At 40.4% G+C, this 21328-nt stretch overlaps 1 protein-coding gene across 2 annotated transcripts in view; it reads right to left on the bottom strand.

The window, feature by feature from the left end:
* UBE2W (ubiquitin conjugating enzyme E2 W) overlaps positions 1-21328 on the bottom strand; it is a 29241-nt gene that overhangs the window by 2237 nt on the left and 5676 nt on the right. For both annotated transcript variants that reach the window (XM_032223070.1, XM_032223069.1), the window contains exons 2-5: positions 16407-16498; positions 13063-13165; positions 9513-9668; positions 1414-1489 (exon numbers count right to left, since the gene is read on the bottom strand). In XM_032223070.1, the coding sequence (XP_032078961.1) occupies positions 1414-1489; positions 9513-9668; positions 13063-13165; positions 16407-16447 (376 nt within the window). In that variant the 5' untranslated portion in view covers positions 16448-16498. The remainder of the gene's footprint in view (positions 1-1413; positions 1490-9512; positions 9669-13062; positions 13166-16406; positions 16499-21328) is intronic.

Genomic DNA, 21328 nt, shown 5'->3' on the forward strand with positions numbered 1-21328 from the left:
ATTATGGAAGACCAGGATGCTTCAATAGCGGCCTTTAGCTCTTCTGCATTGTTCTGTCTCATGTCTCTCATCTTTCTCTTGGCAATGCCCCATAGATTCTCTATGGGGTTCAGGTCAGGTGAGTTTGCTGGCCAATCAAGCACAGTAATCCCACGGTCATTGAACTGGTTTTTGGTGCTTTTGGCAGTGTGGGCAAGTGCCAAGTCCTGCTGGAAAATGAAGTCAGCATTCCCATAAAGCTGGTCTGCGGAAGGAAGCATGAAGTACTCCAAAAACTCCCAGTAGACGGCTGCGTTGACCCTGGACTTAAAGAAGCACAGTGGACAAACACCAGCAGATGACATGGCTCCCCAAATCAACACAGACTGTGGAAACTTCACACTGGACGTCAAGCATCTTGCAGTGTGTGCCTCTCCATTCTTCCTCCATAATCTGGGTCCTTGGTTTCCAAATGAGATGTAAAAGTTGCTCTCATCAGAAAAGAGGACTTTAGACCACTGAGCAACAAACCAGGTCTGTTTTTCTTTAGCCCAGGTAAGACGCTTCTGACGTTGTTGGTTGTTCAGGAACAGCTTGACAAGAGGAATACGACATTTGAAGCCCATGTGCAGGATCCGTCTGTGTGTGGTGGCTCTTGATGCACTGACTCCAGCCTCAGTCCACTCCTTGTGAAAGTCCCCAACACTTTTGAATGGCCTTTTCCTGACAATCCTCTCCAGGCTGCGGTCATCCCTGCTGCTTGTACACCTTTTTCTTCCACACTTTTCCCTTCCACATAACTTTCTATTAATGTGCTTTGATACAGCACTTTGGGAACATCCAACTTCTTTTGCAATTACCTTTTGAGGCTTTCCCTCCTCATGGAGGGTGTCAATGATGGTTTTCTGCACAACTATCAGGTCAGCAGTCTTTCCCATGATTGTGATTCCTACTGAACCAGACTGAGAGACCATTTAAAGGCTCAGGAACCCTTTGCAGGTGTTATGGCTTAATTAGCTGATTAGAGTGGAACACTTTGAGTCTAGAATATTGCACTTTTTCATGATATTCTAATTTTCTGAGATTGTGGATTTGGGGTTTTCATGAACTGTAAGCCATAATGATCACAATTATGACAAATCACAGCTTGAACTATCTTGCTTTGCATTTAATGAGTCTAACATATATTAGTTTCCCCTTTTAAGTTTCATTACTGAAATAAATGAACTTTTGCACGATATTCTAATTTTTTGAGTTTCACCTGCAGATCTTTTTCACCTGAATTCATTAAGACAAGTCTAAGTAACTTAACAGTAGACTCATTAGTAGTGTTATTTGTAAATATTAAAAAACCTATTCAAGGATTATACAGGAAGCTTTGTAAATTAAGTACTAATTATTCATTAGAATATTGTTTTCAAACTAAATGCTTACCGTGATACCACCATTTTGTTTTCTTTGGATTCTTGTTACATGTTCTTACATAAAATGAATTATCTGGTGGCCTTCTCTGCAATAAAGTAAAACTATATTAAATTATAAGCCTACTTCAATTATACAAAACTGCCAATTAGCGGCTCAATTAAAAGTAGGATATAAATCTAACAAATACATTTCTGAAATTTCCTCCCTCCCTTCCCTTAAAAAAAGGGAGGAAATTTCAGAAATGCATTCCTTGAAACGAGAGAAAAGGACCATTGACTTACCTGAAGGGTCGTTTGCAGGGTGCTGCTCAGGGGAGTCCAAGCAAGGGTTAAATACAGCCAAACTGCCCAGAGCTGAATTGAAACTTTAAGCCACGCCTCTGGTGCTGATTATCCTCAGATTTTTCAATGAAGACATGGAACTGTTGTGCTGAGAAGTCCAACATTGGATCAACAAGAAACACAACCGGAACAAGTCCAACTGGAACATCCAAGGAAACAAACGCAATAACAGCGGAGCCAGACCCCAGGGTGGGGTGGACTCTCCTTCGCAGCACTCTGAAAACGACCCTTCAGGTAAGTCAATGGTCCTTTTCCAGGGCGCTGCTCAGGAGAGTCCAAGAAAGGGACATACCCAAGCTAAATGTCACTAGGGCGGGAAGCAGAAGCAGACAGGGTCTCTCCGCTGGAATGAGTACCCTGCAGAACACGCCTCCCAAAGACCCCTTCCTCTGAAGCAAACTTGTCCAACTTGTAATTCCGCACAAACGGAGATAAGGAAGTCCATGTGGCCGCTCTGCAAATTTCCTAAATGGGAGCCCGCGTCGCCCAGGCTGCGGTGATGGCAGTACTTCTGGTCGAATGCGCCGTGATGCGACTGGGTACCAGTCGAGACTGCAGAACATGGGCGAGAGCGATGCAGGCCCTAAGCCAACCGCCAATCGTAGATGAGGAGACCTTTTGCCCTGAGATGATGGCTGGAAGGATACAACCAAGAGAGCGTCGAAAACTGGCCGTACGCTTGATGTATTTGCATAGTGTCCTGCGAACATGCAGCTTGTGCCAGCGCTCCTCGTGAGGATGTCTCGGATGCGGACAGAAGTCAGGGAGGATGACTTCCTGGGCCCGGTGGAACCAGGAATTAATTTTAGGCATGAAAGAAGAGTCCACCCAAAGGACCACCCTGTCTTGGTGAAACAAGCACAAATCTTCATGGACAGACAAGCAGCCAGCTCAGAGATACATCTAGCCGAGGTGATGGCAATGAGAAAAACGGTCTTAAAGGTCAGATGTTTCAAGCTGGCTGAACGGAGGGGCTTGAACGGCGGTTCAACCAGAGCCCGCAAAGCGACATTAAGGTCCCAAGTCGAGTATCTGTGAACCATCGGGGGACTCAGGTTAGTCACCCCCCTGAGAAAACTGCAAATGGTGGGGTGACAGCCGAGAGAAAGGTGACCCTCAGGGGCCGGGATGGTGGAGAGCGCAGCAACCTGACGACAAAGAGTGTTAGGCGCCAAACCCTTATCAAGGCCGTCTTGCAGAAAGTCCAGAATGACAGGAATCGAAGCTAAAGAAGCTGAAACACCTCTGGAAGAACACCAGGTAACAAAGTCCCTCCAGGTGGCGTCGTAAATCCGAGTCGTGGAAGGATGACGTGACGCCTGAATGGTGCTGATCACCTTGGTGGAAAGGTTGTCCATGCTTAAGAGATCCCTCTCAAGTGCCAAATGGCTAGTTGTAGCCCCTGGGGCTCTGGATGAACAGACTCACGAGATCAGCAAACCAGGTCCTCCTGGGCCAAAAGGGGGCTACTAGAAGGATCTCCGCTGCCTCTGCCAGGATCTTCCTGATGACTCTGGGAAGAAGAGGCAACGGGGGAAAGGCGTAGAGCAGTTCCTTCGGCCAAGGGGAGTGAAGAGCGTTTACCCCCTCAGCCCTCGAGTCGTGGAACCTGGTGAAGAACCTGGGAAGATGAGAGTTGGCCACTGTTGCGAACAGGTCCACCTGGGGGCAACCAAACCTCTGAACTATGCTGTGGAACAGCTGCGGGTGCAGGCACCACTCCGAGTGATCGACAGTTACCCTGCTTAGCCAGTCCGCCTGGGTGTTCACCGTGCCGGAAATGTGCTCCGCCTGTATGGACAGCAGATGGAGCTCCGCCCACTGACCTAGGTCGTCGGCTTCCGACATCAAGGACCTGGACTGCGTGCCCCCCTGGTGGTTGATGTGCGCCTTTGTCGCGATGTTGTCCGTCAGCACCCACACATGATGACCCTGAATGCCCGTCTGAAACCAAAGCAGGGCCAACCAGACCGCCCTCAGCTCCAACCAGTTGATGCTGTGCGATGCTTCGGTCGAGGACCACCTGCCCTGAGCTATCTGATTGCGGAAGTGGGCCCCCCAACCGTACAGACTGGCATCTGTCGTGATGGTGAGCCGGGTCGGCTCCTTGAACGGAGACCCCTTCTTCAGGGCAGGAGACAACCACCATCCGAGTGAGCAAAGCACCTTCACGGAGACCGGAACGAGCCTCGGTGAGCTGCTCTCGTTGGCCCTTTGATAGGGCAGCAGGAGCCACTAGAGGGGACGAGAGTGAAGACGTGCCCACAGAACGATGAATAGGCAAGATATCATCTTGCCCAGGAGCTGTGACAGCAGCACGATCTTGGCATGAGGAGACCGCCGTACCTGTATGGCCATCTCCCTGAGGCTCTCCACCCTCTCTGGTGATAGGAAGACCTGGCAGGTTACGGTGTCGATGACAGCCCCTAGATGCTGAAGCCTGGTGGTGGGGTGAAGATGGCTCTTTTTCAAGTTGATGGAAAAGCCATGACTCCGGAGAACCTACATATGTACTGCAGATCCTCGACCACCTGTTGGGGGGATGATGACTGGATGAGCACATCATCTAAATAGCAGTGCAGCCTTACTGGTCGCAACCTGAGGAACGCCGCCACTGCTGCGAGGACCTTGGTGAACGTCTTGGGGGCCGATGACAGGCCGAACGGCATGGCCCAGTACTGGTAGTGCTGACTGGCGTAAGTGAACCTCGGGTATCTGCGGTGGGCTTTGTGGATGGCTACGTGGAGGTAGGCCTCTTTTAGGTCTATGGAGGTTAAGATGTCTCCCGGCCTGATGCAGCCCAGGATCGACTGGAGGGACTGCATCTTGAACCTCTGATAGGTGACATGATAATTTAGCCGTTTTAAATCTAGGATCCCCCTCCACCTTCCGGAGTTTTTGGGGACCAGAAACAGGATGGAATAGAACCTTGTCCCCTCCTGACCAGGAGGTACTGGCTCTATGGCCCTGATCTCCCTGAGATGTCATATTTCCTGTTCCATGAGGGATCTTTTGACAGGACATGAGGGAACGGGACACCTGATGAAATGACGGGGAGGAAGAGAGAGGAATTCTAGGGTGAGACCCAGTTAGATCTTTTGTAATACCCACTGGTCCGACGTGACCTGCTCCCACTGGGCGTGAAACAATTGGAGCCACCCTCCTATGGGAGCTGATTCCCAACAGTCACTTATACTTTCTGAAAGGGAGGGAGCCAGCTCCCCCCCCCCAAAAAAAGGGCATCTGGAGTAATATGATTGGCAACCCCTGTCCCAAAAGGACTGACGGTCCTGGGACCTGTCCGCCTGCTGGTTGAATGGCCGATGCGACTGAGCAGAACTGGAAGAAGGTTCCGAGTTCCGAAAGGACTGCCTTCTGTAGGAGTAAAAGCCCTTCTTATCGGATTTCTTAGAAACCGACGGCATCACCTTCTTTTTGTCATTATTTTCCACTAGGACTGGATCCAACACCTCCCCAAAGAGTTTGACCCCTTTGAAGGGGGCAGAAACTAACTTCCACTTGGAACGCATGTCCACGTTCCAATGCCTCAGCCATAAGAGACGCCTGGTGGTGACATTTGAAGCCAGGACCTGAGAAGCGAACTTAGCCGCACTGAGGGTGGCATCAGCAGTATACTCGGTGGCAGCCATGATTTTTGTTAATCTCCTGCCTTAACTTGGTATCCTTAACTGGAACCCTTGCCATTAACCGCCTCAACCAGAGGAGAGCGGCCCTGGAAAGAAAGGAAGCCGAGGCAGACGTCTTAATTGCCCATGCAGCTGCCTGGTGCGTCTTATGACAGACATTCTCAGATTACTTATCCTCAGCCTTAAGACCCTCTAACAAATCAGGTGGAATCACCGATGTCGAGGTGAGGGCCGCTACCGGAGGATCGATAGGAGGCAGCTTAAGTAAATCCTCCAGGCTAGCATCCAAAGTGTACAGCTTCTTATTATTGCTAGAGGAGGTAGCCATAGTAGCAGGCTCTGCCCATTGTTTCTGAACCAAATTAAGAAACATCTTGGGAATAGGAATGATCTCCTGGACAGAGACCGGTTCCTCAAACAAATCCCCAGATAAGTCATCCAGTTCAGCAGGAGCTTGAACAGGTGGAGTGGACCCCATACGGGTGGCCAGCTTGGCCTTGTCCAAAATGGTTTTGAAATTTGCAATGTTAAATAGTCCCGATGAAGAGGGCTTTTGAGCCGCTGCTCCTTCCCTGAGAATTCAGCCTCCTTAACAGGCAGAATGTCATCCCCCTCCTCCCAGTCCAAAGCCTCAGAACCAGAAGAGGAGTGGGGGGAATGCAGGGGACGTGGGGGAAAAGCAACCACATGAACTGGCTGGGGCTCTAGGTGTTTAGTCTTGGAGGAGTGTTTGCCCTTGTGCAACATGCCCTCTTTGATGCCCTGGGAAATGGCCCTGTTGATAACTTCCTGCATTTCCATTGAAAGATCAGGCCCAAGATCCTCCATGGGCCGAGCTCTGGGTTTGGGCCATGAAGGCAGAAGTTGAGGAGCCAAGGGACCTGGGGCAAGGCCTTCTTCTAGGTCCGAAGGGCAAATGAAAAGATCAGCCTAATCTACCATCGAGGCCCCTGGAGATACTGCCCTAGACATGGAAGCTGTGAGGGAAAACTCCCGGCCCTCATCCTCGCTGTCTGAAACAGGCCTTGGTTGGGCTGGAGGAACCTCCATGGCAGGCTCCTCAGGAGACACCGATTGGGAGGACTGCGTTTGGTGCTGGGCCTTGGAGAATTGCTTTTCAAGGGCCTTTTGACGGCATAAAGCATCCTTGTCTGGCCCTGATCCCTGCTTAGGGGTTGGCCTGGAGTATGGTTTGGAGCCCCTGATGGCCTCCCTGGCAGCCACACCAGCCTGCCTGGAGAAAACCCTGGAGGAACCCTCTGCCTGGGTGGAATCCTCGGGAGCCTGCTCAGCCATTAGTAACTGTGGGCCAAGATAATCAGGGACAACCTCCACTCACCACCTTGCAAAAGCCCTGCAAACCCTGCAAACCAACAGACACTCTGAAGAGACGTGAAGGGATTGCAGCAGCAATATTCAGCAGGTGGAATAAAGCACAAGCGTTAACAGCTCCCAGCATTGCAGGAATGAGACTTGTGACCAGCGGCCCCAATCCTTGCCGCTCAGGTGAAAGGGATACACCTAATTGCCAGCCAGGCTGGACAAAGAGTGGCTCCTCGCGGCACCTGCTGTGAATCAGGCTGCAGGCAGCTGCCATGAGGTTGAAATCAGAAACCGAAACTGCAAATAGCTCCTAAAATGGCGACCGGAAGATCTAATTACTTTAAAAGATGCTGCCAAACCATCCGGAGCTCTGAGGCACCACACCTGCACGTTGGCCACCAAAGGCACAGACGCCAACCGCAGGAGCCTCAGCGGGGCTTTCCCCCTCCCCAGCGAGGGTCGCAACAGCGCTGGCGTCGGCACTCCGACCCGCGCGCTTGCCCCAGCAGCTGCCTGCATTCCGTGCGGCGCCTGGGAGTTAAGCAGGACGCTGGAGAACCAAAGAGCGAGTTAGAAACGAATTTAAAAAATCTAATTACACTCACTCAACCTGATCACCCCCTAAACTGAAAATACTCACAGTAAATGCTCAAGAGAGTCCAAGCTAATAAAACAAATGAAGAGAAATTTAAAGCCCATTCACTGGGCTAGCTGAATTGAAAAATCTGGGAATAATCAGCACCAGAGGCGTGGCTTAAAGTTTCAATTCAGCTCTGGGCAGTTTGGCTGTATTTAACCCTTGCTTGGACTCCCCTGAGCAGCACCCTGGAAAAAATATAAGTTCCTTTCCAAGATTTTATTCCTGGTTTGCAATACTTTCGACTTCTCCTTGACTCTTACACAACATGAGGGAATAAATTGTTAATTTTTCAGGAGACTTTAAAATTCCTAACTTACAGGCACACATATTTAAACAAATGTAATACCTCTCTTAGTCATGTTTAAATAAAGTAGAGAAAACTAGCATGTAACCAGTACAGGTTTGGAAAAACCCTCAAGTTGTGTCAAAAAATAAACTGGATAAAGAAATAAATAAGTGAATAATACATAAGCAGGCTAAATGATAGAAGAAAATATTTCTCTACCAAACTTTCAATAGCAGTTTCTAAAGGAAATAATAATCAGAAGTCTTCCTCCTACTACTTCTTCCTCACCACACACTTTGAATATATTGGAAGAAAATGTTCTTCTAACTGTATTCTGCATATGCATCATCTAGTATTTATAATATAATAGCTGAATACCTGTACTCTGCTACGAAACTATGTGATTGGGCTTGATAAATCGACACGTAGCTTGAAAATTAATGAGTAGTTCTGATCAGCCTCTCCTCTCCCCTTCTCTCCTCAGGCTTGCTATACAGAGGCCTCTCATATCTTACCCCCCTTCTCTTCCTCAGGCTGGCCCTATTGATCCTCTCCTATCCCCTTCTCTCCCTCAGGCTTGCCCCACAGATACCTCTCCTATCTTATCCCCTTCTCTCTCTCAGCTTGCTCCACAAAATTCTCCTCTAGCCTATCCCCTTCTCTCCCTCAGGCTTGTCCCACAGAAGCGTTCTTTATTCTATCCCTTTCTTTCCCTCAGGCTTGCCCTACAGAAGCCTCTGTTATTCTAGTCCCTTATCTCCCCTCAGGCTTGGCCCACAGAAGCCTCTGCTATCCTATCCCATTATTTCACTCAGGCTTGACCTACAGAAGCCTCTGCTACCCTATTCCCTTCCAGTTTTTTCTTTTTTTTCCTCAGCCAAGCCCCTCCTTCCTTCCCCTGCACTCTCTCTGTCTCCATCCCTTCCTCCCAAACCCTCCTTTTATCTCCCTCCCCCCCAGAAATACTAATGATCTGATGGTCATTTCAAAAAATCCTTTCTTAGCTAGCACCTGGAAACCAAGAGGAACATACATGCCAAATGTCAAGTTTGTAGGCTTTACGATTCTGAAGATTTCGTGATGCAGTGTGAATGGCATTTCGCTTTACACACACACACACACACAAACAGATTTTTAGTAAAAGATATCAAGTATGAATAGCATGTCAGAAAGATTGCTATATTGCATGAATATGTTTTCATATTTGTTCTCTTTAAGCCATACATGAATAGTCTCAATCTAAGCAAGACACAATTTAGATATTATAACACTGCAACATATACCAATGAAATTATCTGCAACTATACAAAGAGCCATCATAATTTCATTTGTGCCCAAGTGTGCTCTGCTACAAGCTGAATTTTATTTTAGAAAGAAAACCATTACAGGGTTTTAAAACATTTATAATTTGCTTCAGATAGCATCCAAAATGTTATTAATATTAAGCTTACTAAGTGTACAGTACAAATATCTCACTAAATACCCATTATCAGCTGTGACATTCATAAGCTGTCCAATGAACTTTTCAGGGTTTCTCGATACTCTATGTAAATTAAGAAATGTGGCAACGTGAAGCAGGAACTTGACACTAATTTCAGTGAAACTAGGTAATGAGCATTCTTTTGAAGACAATTATTCTGTTTTGTTGGTCTCCAAAGGTTGGAAAGAAAAATGGTTGGTTGTAATCTAACTAGTTTGTATTGTAGTTACATAAATTAACCCTTCTGAAATTTTTTGAAGTGCATTATTTAACAATATACCTATTTTAGAGTCCACTAAATGTCATTAAAGAGAAAAAGAAACATAATTGGTTCAGAGTGGGGCATCCTACTACCATTAAACTTATAACAACCTTATCTTTAAATTCATACCTTTTCTTTGCAGCTTGAAAGCATGCTGATAATGCTAAGACAAACTGATTGCACTGAAAGAGCTGGAGACCAGTCTTCTGTTAGAATAGATAAACAGATATGTCCATTGCTATAAACGTGAGGATGAACAGGAATATTTTCACCAGTAAACACAACCTATAAAGTAAAAATCAAGTTAATATTTTATTAACGTAATAGATCAAAAAGTATACTAATGCTATTTGTAAAATATTCAATTTTTATACAAAAACATTTGAATTCAAACATGGACATAATCTGTAAAATAACAGATGTTAGAAGGGTATGAATCAAATTTGATCTTTCATGTATCACATTCAGTTTTGAATTGAATGAAATTTTATCATTCAGTATGTTGCACAGGTACAGAATAGGTGGTAGCTGGTTCAATAGTAGTAAATGTGAGAGATTTAGGAGTCCTATTGGACAACCACTTAAATATGAGCCAGCAGTGTGCTGGAACTACAAAAAAAGCCAGCAGTCACAGCCTGCATTAACAGATAGAATAATATGAAATACTATTTTATAATAGACACACATATATTGCATACAGTTTTGGTCACCACAATATAAAAATGATGTTTAGACTCTAGAATGAGTGTAAAGATGATTAGGGGGCTGGAAACTAAAACATATGAAGAACAGCTGTAGGAATTGGGTATGTCTAATCTAGTGAAAAGAAGGACTAGGGGTGACAATGACAGCAGTGTTCCAATATTTGAGGGTCTGTCACAAGGAAGAGTGGGTCAACCAATTCTCCAAAACACTTGAAGGCAGAATAAAAAGCAATGAATGGAAACTAATTAAGGAATGAATGAACCTAGAAATTTCCTGATAGTGAGACCAATTAATCAATGGAATGGCTTGCCTCCATAAACTGTCGGTGCTCCAACAATGGACAGCCATTTGCCTGAAATGGCATATGGTCTCCTGGACTAGAAGCCCTCCAATATCTCTTTCAACTCTGTTTCTCTGTTATATTCTGTTATGTACATTCTGTTACTTCAGGTGCTATTGCCTAATAAGGCAGTCTTCAACTTACGACCACAACTGAGCCCAACATTTCTGTTGCTAAGTGACAATTGTTAAGTGAGTTTTGCCCCATCTTACGACCTTTATTGCCAAAGTTGTTAAGTAAATCACTGCACAATCACAATCTACCCGTTGACTTTGCTTGTCAGAAGGTCACAAAAGGTGATCACATGACTTGGGACATTGCAACCATTAGAAATGAGTCAGTTGTCAAGCACCTGAATTTTGATCACATGACCAGGAGGATGTCTCAATGGTTGTTAAATGTGAAAAATGGTCATAAGTCATTTTTTTCAGTGCCGTAACTTCAAATGGCCACTAAATGAACTGCTGTAAGTCAAAGAGTATCTGTACTGTGATTATATAGCTAGTAATGAAATGGTTCAAGTCCCCCCACCCTTGCTCAGTCTTTCCAGATGAGCCCAGTTTATGGTCATAGGGTTTAATAATGTCCTAGTTACTCTAATTTCCATTATTTAGTTTAAAACCCAGTACATTTGTATAAACACATATTGTGTATTTATTTGTTCTCTTATATAACTAATTGTAAGTATATTAGGTGAAAATTCCAGCAGTTAAAATAATATGTATATCATTGTTAAAGAAACCAACCCAAAGGACATACTAAAAATCAAAAATAGAAGTTATAATGGTAATACAGCGTAAAATCCAATTTTTAAAGTGTCAACTCCTTTCCTCTTCCACAGTCACACCTGAGACAATTTGATATGCGAGAAGAAATGGATCTAATTTAAGAGTTACATGTCAATACACAAATTTAAAATATTTTAAATTATACAAGTAAATAATTCCAGCATAGGAAATTGCTTGATATCATAAATTGTGTAGCGGTGTACATTCTTTCATTTAAAGTGTCAATAACTGCTAACCTTGCTATTTTTTGAGGGATTTTGAATGTATTTATATTTATATTTAAAATAAAACTGGTAGTTTTTATTTTGCCCAGAATAAATATATTTGCTTTCATCAGTCTCATTTTATTTTGTCATGTACCCAATGTTTCAGTTTAAAGCTAGAAAAGCATTGCTTCTTTGCTCCTTTATTTAATTAGGTTCTCACAGAAGAAAATACACCTTTATATATTTATTCTTGTCAGGTAAATGTCATCCATATGATTTTTTTCCTATTTTGTTTTTACTACTCTTAGCTTTTTTAACTGAAAGTTTTCTATACAGATTATTCATACAGGTTATATAAGTTAAACATCTTAAAAGAATCTTAATACTTTCTACTGACAGTGTAATCAATCCTGATCATGTGTTATGCAACACTGCAATTCAGAATATGCAGTTCAGAACTTGGCTGCTTAATAGTACTTTTTAACCTCTTCATTGTGTCAAATATCCCATGGAAATATTTCTTTAATTTAGAAAAAAAATGGAAGTCGCACAGAGCCAAGTTGGTAAGATGGAGAGATCCAACTTTGCAATTATCTTGTGGATTGCTTGTGAGGGCTGAGCCCTAGTGTTGTTACATTACAGGACATTTCCTTCTCAGCTCTGATTGTTTGAAACGTTTCTTGCAGTGTAAAGTTTTGAGGTAATTGTGACTTTGGATTCAAGGAAATCTATGTAAGTAACATCTATGTGTGTGCACACACACATACATGGAAAAAAACCTGTAACACATGAATTTTCCTGCTAAAGCCTGAGTTTCGAAAAATTTTTTACAGGTAAAGCTTTATGATGTAATTGAATGGACTAATGCTTTATTTCTGGGCCATAATGACAAACATGTTTTATCAGCTGTCATAATGATATAAAGAATGTCTTCAATTTCATTCCAGTAGCATGTCTCAAGTGCTGGCAAATATCAACCAAAGCTTCAACTTTCCATTTCTGCTGTCAGCATGCAAGAAATATATCTTGATAAAGCTTCCAATATTAAAGCACATCAATATTATGACCCTTATGTTCCCATGAGATGGATAGCAATTTCTCTTTGAGTAATCTGCCAATTGTCCTAGTTCATCAACCGTTCTCAAATGAAACTCCTCAGCTAACCTCATTTTTGATCACAAACTGAAAATCAACTGTTCACAATTCACCAAGTTTCCATGTCTTGGTTCAAAAACACATATTAAAGTTAATGCAGTCATCAACATTAAAAAAAATTCTACATTTAGTGGTGAATGGAAAGACACATTCAGCAGTCAAAAATTCAATCAAAGCACATTGCTTAAAGCTTGCCAACAAATACTCACTGTAGGTTTCCACTTTACAAACAATAGCACAGGAATTTCTGAACAAGAACTTGCCAAAAAAGAACACCTCAAAGCTTCTACCATATCATTATTGCTATCTTTTGATATCTTACACTATTGGACACATTGCTTTTCATTCAACCCCTGCAAATACCAGATATATAATTAAACCATTCTTGCTGTTTTCTAAAGAGCTATCCTAACAAAAAATTCAATAAAATAAACATTCAATGTTACCAAATATTTTATAATTTAATTGAGCATATAATAAATTACCTGAGGAGAATCAAATGGATACCGACTACTGAATTTAAATAGCAGTTGAAATTTCTCCCCTTCATATAATGTTCCAGAAGCCCCTTCCATGTCTACTATCCACCTTTGGAAAGAAAATGGTTTACAATGATGAAAACATATAACTATAGTATTTGATCTTCTGTAAGTAACCTGATGTAAGTTACTGTTTGCAAATTGCTACCCTAGTCCCCAATTTCAAAAACGCATCTTAAAAATCCTAGAATTATAGGCTCCTTTTTTAAAAAAAAGATCATTTTATGTACTTTACCAAATGTAATATTCTCCATAAATATTCTCCTTTGAAAAATAATGAAGTTAGATTACAGAAATATTGTATTAACAATTGGACTGTTGAATCCAAGGCAGATAATTCTTCAATTTCTAATCCCCTTTCTCTGAATCACTAGGCTGTTTTATCAATTCCCTGACAACAGAGCAATGGATAGCTATGTACTGGTATTTTCTTAACTGCCTCCTGAATCATTCTCAAATTATCATCTTTCCTCTTAGAAATTGTGAGGAGGTTGAGAAAGAAATGGAAGAATAGATATTCACAATCAAAAGAAGTAAGACAAATCACCAGCAAGTCATTTCCCAAAATAGCGGCTAGATGGCAAAAAGTATGAAGAAATTTCCTAAACCATTCAGAAGTTCTGCTTTAATGAAATCATTATAAATGAGGGTGGAACATTACTTTATGGTGTACAAGATTCTGTATTTATTTCAACCTAGAATTAAAGATACCTTACTCATATTTCTTGCTTCCCTGATTGAGCCCAACTAAATAGGGCTTCACAATATACACTAATAAAATTCTACTTCTTGATTATTCAGTAAGGTTTTAACTCCAATTCCTGTTTTCATTGAATATGTCTGCTGTTTTTAAATAAATGCATATATGCATCATACCGCAATAACAAATCAAACTAAAAAGATTAAAACTTTTTACAGCCCTTATTAAAGTTACCCACTGCTTGTTACTTGCTTATTTCTACACTGTTATGCTGCTGCCTTAGAGAAGGGAGACATTTATGATCAGCTGAGATTTCTGGAGTAGAAATTCTTGTAAGGAGTGAGAGGCAATTTGATCTAGTGGATGATTGTTCAAACGTTTGGCTTGCCTGGGCCACACTGAACAAAGAGGAATTGTTTGGGGCAACATAAAATATATAATATAGTTAATATATGTAAACAACAAAATTCCTTAACTTTTTATTATTTTTATTATATCTTGTGGGGCTGCATTACCAGTTGTTCAGGCCTTAAGGCAAGAGGTTGGACATACCTGATTTAATAGTTAAAGCAGCAGGCTACAAAACCAGGAGATTGTGAGTTATAATCTGCTTTAGGCATGAAAACCAGCTAGGTGACTTTGGACCAGTCACTCTCTCTCAGCCCACATCAGGCTCAGACAATAAGCTGGGTCAATCAATTCCTGTCATAACCAATGGAACAACACTTAGTTGATGGGGGGGGGGGGGGAAGAGACTTGTAGGAAAATGCTATGAAGAAAAAAAAAACTTGTGAGGAATGTGGTTCTAATAATGAAACAATTCTAAAGTTAGCTGAAGCCAACTCAATATTTTCCTGCAACATATTTACTCACTTTAATTGAAGAATTCTACTTGTCTCTAGGTCAGGAACAAGCAATCTGGTGCAGATTATCTGGAATTAAACTTCCACAATCCCTTACATAGGGCACATGTATTGATGCTGACAGGAATTGAAATTAAAATATTGCTTATCTCACTCTTATGTTGCATGCAATAGTTTCCTTCAGCTTACTGCTTACAGATATTATTATAGAGCATATTACTTTCTTTAAAGCCATATATTTCTCAACCCTCCTGCTTTTACCAAAATGGTAGAGAACAACATGTGGTTGATCCACCAGCTACTACCGAAATAAAAATCTCAATAATCTCAGCCAACATAGTCAATAGTGATATGATATAAATTATATAAATAAAATTGCAGAATATATAAATATAAACACAATAAAAGTATAAAACAACAACATATAAACACGTAAGTGCCAGGGACAAAAAAACAACAACTAATAGGTAATACCATTTCTAGAGCCAATATCTGAGGGGAGAAAAGACTTCAAATGCCTTTTAAAAGGCAGGTAAGGTTGGGTATATAAGTCTCAAGAGAATGTTGTTCCATCTGAGGGCCTTTATGGGAAAACAATACCTTGAATTACATTCAAAAGCACTCTGGTCGCTAGTGTAACTCACAAAGTAGAAATGTACATAAGCATATGAAGATACTTCCATTCTGCTGTATTTTGGACCAGCTGATGCCTCTTAGTGGTCATCAAGAATGCACTGCATTATTTTTTTTGTAAGATGACTACAGTAAGCAGTGGGATGCACAAGATGAACTGTAAAAACCAGGGGACCTTAAAGGAACTATAAAAAATAGAGGCCACACAGGAATAATCTGGTGCAGTGCCATCACCAGCTCCTTATTCCAGTGATGATTAAGGCCTCAGCAGCTGATCATCAGGAATTCCAACTATTACACTGTGAAACCCAACTGCATTCATCTGGCACATGCTGGACCATTTTTTTTATTTCCTTAAGTAAATTTATATAGCCACCCATCTTGCAATCAGTAATTCTAGGCAGCTAACAGAAGTAAAAATATAATAAAACAACCATTCATAATAATATGCAAAAATAACAGTTGGGAAAACAAGTCCTTCATTGATAACCATCACATAGCCCCCCTTATGAATGGGTCCTGCCACCTTGTAGTAGAGAGAGAATGGGTAGAACTTTAAAATAATCAATCTGTTCATGGCAGGGGACAAACAAAATGTGTTGCCAATGCCCCAAAGCAAAAAATATCTCACTCATACAGACTATGCATATAGGTATAAATAAATTCATAAGTAGAATTTGAGGATTGCCATTTATTTTCATAGTTATCATATTGCCTATATATGTTACAAAGCAGTATTTCATGCCTAATATCACAAATCTAGATTGTTTAAAAAGTTTAAATTGTGATAAAATGTTGGAGCATTCTCCCTCTGAAATAAATCAGCAATAAATAAATACTGAAATAAATAGGAGGTATTTGCTTATTTGTAAAATTTATTAGCATCCATCTTGCCACACGATAACTCATGGTAAAAATGTATCTTTTTAAAACATGCATCTAAATAAACACTATATATATCCAAGTCTGATAGCAATATAAACAGGATAAGTGGATCAAACTAAGTATTTAGTGATATAATAATGGCAAGTATGTTTGCATCTTCCTACAAATCATATCTTAGACACATCTGTAATAAAATTACACATACTTACTGCGTAATTGAATTTTGTACACTCTTTTCATTCAAGGTCATTCCTGGTGGCGGGTCATTCTGCAAAGCTAGCAGTTCTTTCTGTAGCCTCTTCTAAAGAGAAAGAAAAATCTTTTAAAATGTTTCATAAAGTATTTGAATAATCTGTAAAGTTGTTATCTATATAGTACAAGACATTGCTCAATCTGAATGGCCAAGTCTATTATTTACGCCTTAAACTCCATAATCATCATGTGTATTATTTGCTTTGCATTTTGTGTAGCAAGTCAACAGTAGCTTACATTTTATTTTTAATTATATATTGTTCTAATCTTACCTACAAAGGTAGGTTAATGATACATAAGCTGCTAAGAATTGGTAATGACTCAAATAGCATATAAGCCTAGTAAGATGAGTAAGTAAATAAATAAATATCATACTGATTATCATCCAGAGAACTATTATTTCTGACCACCAATTAAATTTATGATTAGTACACAATTAAATTTTATCTGAGCAATTGTCCATATGTGTAGCATGACTTCAAAACATATCTAGACTTGATTCACATAATTAAAGCTGCAAATATGTGAAACTTAATTAACAGTAAACCTAACTGAATAGAGATAATTCAGAGGAAACATACATTGCATCATACTATTAATATATTGAGAGGCAGCTTGGTGTAGTGGTTAAGAATTGGGAGACTATGATTTCTGGACCTGTTTTAGGCACAAAGCCAGCTGGGTGACCTTGGGCTACAGTCATCATCCCTCAGACCTCTCAGAAGGCAAGAGTAAACCATTTTAGAAAAATCTTGTAAAAAAAATTGCAGGGACTTCTCAAGGCAATTCTCTGAAAATTGAACATATTTCAATGGCAAAAAATACATTAATTAATTAATTAATGCATGAGGAAATTGTAGAAACAGGTTTTTATTATTTACAGTATGAAATCGAATAGATAATATTTGATTAGATAAGAGTAGTGCATGACTGGATAAATTTATATCCCTGCACCCAGCAGCTAAAAAAAAAAAATCAAAGTATTATCCAGGTAATCATGCGATAACTATAGATTTCCATTACTTGGGGCTTTTCAGATTTGTTAGATTAACACTGTTACCATCCATAGTCAACTTGAGGGGGAAAAAATTAACATGAGCTGCCATAAGTATGAGGATAAAAAGTGAAAGTACACTTTTACTTGAAAGACATGAAGCAGATGCAGGAAAAGCAATCTAGAACTTATAGAGAAATGTACTTTAATGAACATTCATATTGAAAAAAATTACTACATAATGAAGTTTCACTTCATTATAAACTTCAATCCTGAAGTTTCACAAAATTCATATAGTGATGAAACTCTATGAACCCAGAATTTTCTTCTGGTCATTAAGGAGATTAAGATATCTATAGGGGATCAACATGTTGCCAACAGTCCACCACTTATTTATTTAAGCCTCAAAGTTTAAGGAGACAGCTTTAAAAAAGAATATTAATGATGATTGGAAAAATATATACAAATCGCTGACCAACAGTGTATCCAGAATGAAACACTGCAGTGTATACTAATAAAATACTGAAATCCTTCTTTTCAAGTTTTCAGCCTACTTCATTCTCTCTTGAATATTTCATTTCACTCTCACTCTCTATTTTCCATTTTTAATGGACCTTTTAAAATTTTGCATTAATGAGCATGCTTATTCACTGTCATCTCCTATTAGTCCTCCCCTATATTGTTATTTTGCAAGAGTTGCAGCAGTTGATATTTTGTGACTTTTAGCTCCTACCTCATTAAAGCACTAATTACATACATTTATAGAATAACAAACAAATATGTACTTATAAATAAAGCTATATTTGGCTTATTAAAGATTGACATGCATTTGCAAAGCATGTTAATTAAATAAATATGTGAACTCCAGTTTATTTACAGGATAACATTCCTAAATCTATTCTAGAATTTCAGAAAATAATGATAGGATATAATGTATTTAGTATCCTAGTAGCTCCATAGGAAAATTTGGGGTAGATTTTATGTGAGTATATGTCTGTTTGGCCAATAGGACTTCCTTCTACTTTCTTTTCTCATATAGCTTGCCATGTGCCTTTGAGTCTTCTCAAAATCACTCTTGGATTCTATCCCAGGAATTTCACCAAAGGATAATCAAGTTTTAAGTTATGTGTAGAAGATGACAAGAGAATATTTATTATGTACTAACATTATTCATTGTCTTTACAATATAGCTCTGTACAATATAACTTTAAACACATGGAAAGCACTTTGCAGTCCTTTTGTTATATTTTTTCCTACTTCATTTTGTTGTTGAGAAATACTTTTCTAGATAATTTAATAAGAAATTCTTGAAAAACGGAGTTATTATTTTGAAGTGAATATGGCAGCTTCTGTATAACAGTCATAAGAAATATATATATGCCTTCAAGCTGGTGTTGAATCCTGGTAACTGCTTAGACTAGTCTCTGCAGTTTTCTTAGCAAAGTTATTTTTTAAAAAATGATTTGCCATTGCCTCTTTCCTAGGGCTGAGAATGAGTGGCTGCCTCAAGGTCACCCAGATGATTTTATGCCTAAACAGAGATTAGAATTCATGATCTCCTGATTTCTAATCTGTTGGCTTAATCACTACATCAAACTGGCTCTGCATGTAATTTTAAGGCTATGCAATATTTCAGATTCAAAGCAGAAAAAGCCAAACATTATATTTTCCTTAGATCGTAGAGGGTATCTGCGTGAACCTGGAATACAGTTGCTTTGAATTTACCACAGTTGGCTTGAAGAATGTTCACCAACATCAAGATTTTTTTTTTATTAAGGTGGATAATACTGGCAGCATTAAAACTCTTTGATGTTAAAACCCTTGCCCACATCCTATATGGCATACAAGTCTCTAGGCTGTTTGACATGCTGCTGCTTAGGGACTTCTTGTCACACCAAAGGTCTGAAGCTGCAACAAACCCCTGAGCTGTCACACAAAGCTCTTCACAATATGAAGCCCAGTTCCAACCCAGCCTAGCAGCACAATACAAAGAGATTTCTTGGCACAGCAGAACTCTGGGCCTGCTAAAAAGCTCTATGTCATCCTCCCAAGTAAATCAGAAATGAATCCCAATAGGTCAGCTAATTCTTACTGTAACGTCACATTAACAGATTCTTGCACATCTGAAAGAACAAACTTCCCATTGCCACTTTTAACTGTTTGATCCATTACGGCAGGTCCTTCCTAAGTTTTCTTCCTCTGACTGTTAATCTATTAGGAGCTCCTGCCTCTCTTATCTGACTGTCCCCAAGATCATCCACATTCCATTACACCATGATCCCCAGCACACAGCAAAGCCCTTCATAGCATAAACCTTGGCCCCAGCATGTGGCTCATCCTCACCCCTCCAGGGCGCCTGCTGTCCTGAGCTCTGTCACCCCAGCTGATATTTGCCATCTTCTTACTTCCACTGTTGACTAGGCATACCCACTCTGGCCTTTCACAAGGCAGATGCTGGCCACATGAGGCCATCTCCCCCATGTCTTATGAAGAAACTTCCCAAAGAAAAAAACCTCGTGTGGCTAGCAGCTGCCTCACAAAGAGAGTCAGGCCAGGCATGCTTGGTTAGCAGTGGCAACAAGATGACAGCAATGGCCTGGCAGGGGCCTCAGAATGCTGGGAGTCCAAAGGGCATAAATGAGGAAAATAAGCTGAACGGGGGAGTTGAAGCACCCCTGTATCCATAGCAGGACATATCTACACTTGTATAAAAAGGGGAAAGCCACTAAGTTAAATATAATGTATTACAACCTGCAGAGCAAAGTGTAGGAGAAGAAGAGGCAGAGCATGGAAGCAGAGTCAAGAGAGAAATCAGCCTGGAGTCACACTACGTCCACAAAAGCTGTCCAAGGGCAGCCCATCTTGAATTCTAAGCACCAATTTAGTGCTGATTCCTCTCTTGACTCTGCCTCCAGGTTCTGCCTCTCCTTCTTAATTGATTAATGTCAGGCTTGAAGAATCAGGTTCACTGTTAAGTTCCAGTTAAGCTGATTTATTGCTCATGCCTGTAAACAAGAATCTAGTCTACTAACAGTCAGCACTAAATTGGCCCTACATAAAAGTTGACAGAAGTCAAGAGGAGCTGGACTTGGACCAATTGTGAGAACTTGACAACTCCAGGTTGATTGGCCTTTTGACTCTGACTCTTCTCCTACAGAAAGAGCAGAACTGGGTTTACCTGACTTAAAATAGGATTTTGCTGCTTACTGTTTCGTTAGGCGAGAGTGGGCATTGCTGAGAAATAAAATGCTTTTGGAGCTGGAGCTAGATGAGAGAGTTTATGATTTGGATGGCATGATTATTTGTCATATGATAAAACTAAGATTAATATAGATTTTAAAAATCATGTTCAATGTACCGCATTGAGAATATGGAATAGATATACATCCAGTTTTTCCCCAAAAACACCTCTACAACTCTGAGCAATTATTAATGAGAATGTAAATAAACATTAATGATTAGCATACCATGAAATATTAGAATTTTTTCAAGGAGAATGTAATATAAGGTCAAGATGTAATAGCAAAGTGAAAAATTTCAGAGAGAGAGAACTAGTAGTTGTGTAAACTATCATAGCAAGTCCATCCAATTAAAAATGGTTCTGCCTATTAAATGGTGGTTGATACATGCATTCAATAGTTTTCAGCTTAGCATAGGGCAATTTATTATCTACCATAGTTAGCTGTGTATAATATTTTGATTTCAACTAAAATGTTTACATTTTATATATGTATAATTTTTATTAAAAATTTAAACAATATAAAAACAAGAATACAAAGTAAAAAGAAAAGAGAAAGAAGAACAGTGAAAAAGAAAAATGCAAACAAAAAAACACGAAGTTGCTGATTTCCTTTTCAGCAAGTATAATTACAAATAAAAATACCT

Source organism: Thamnophis elegans, chromosome 8 (genome assembly GCF_009769535.1).
Source record: "Thamnophis elegans isolate rThaEle1 chromosome 8, rThaEle1.pri, whole genome shotgun sequence".
Lineage (NCBI taxonomy): Eukaryota > Metazoa > Chordata > Lepidosauria > Squamata > Colubridae > Thamnophis > Thamnophis elegans.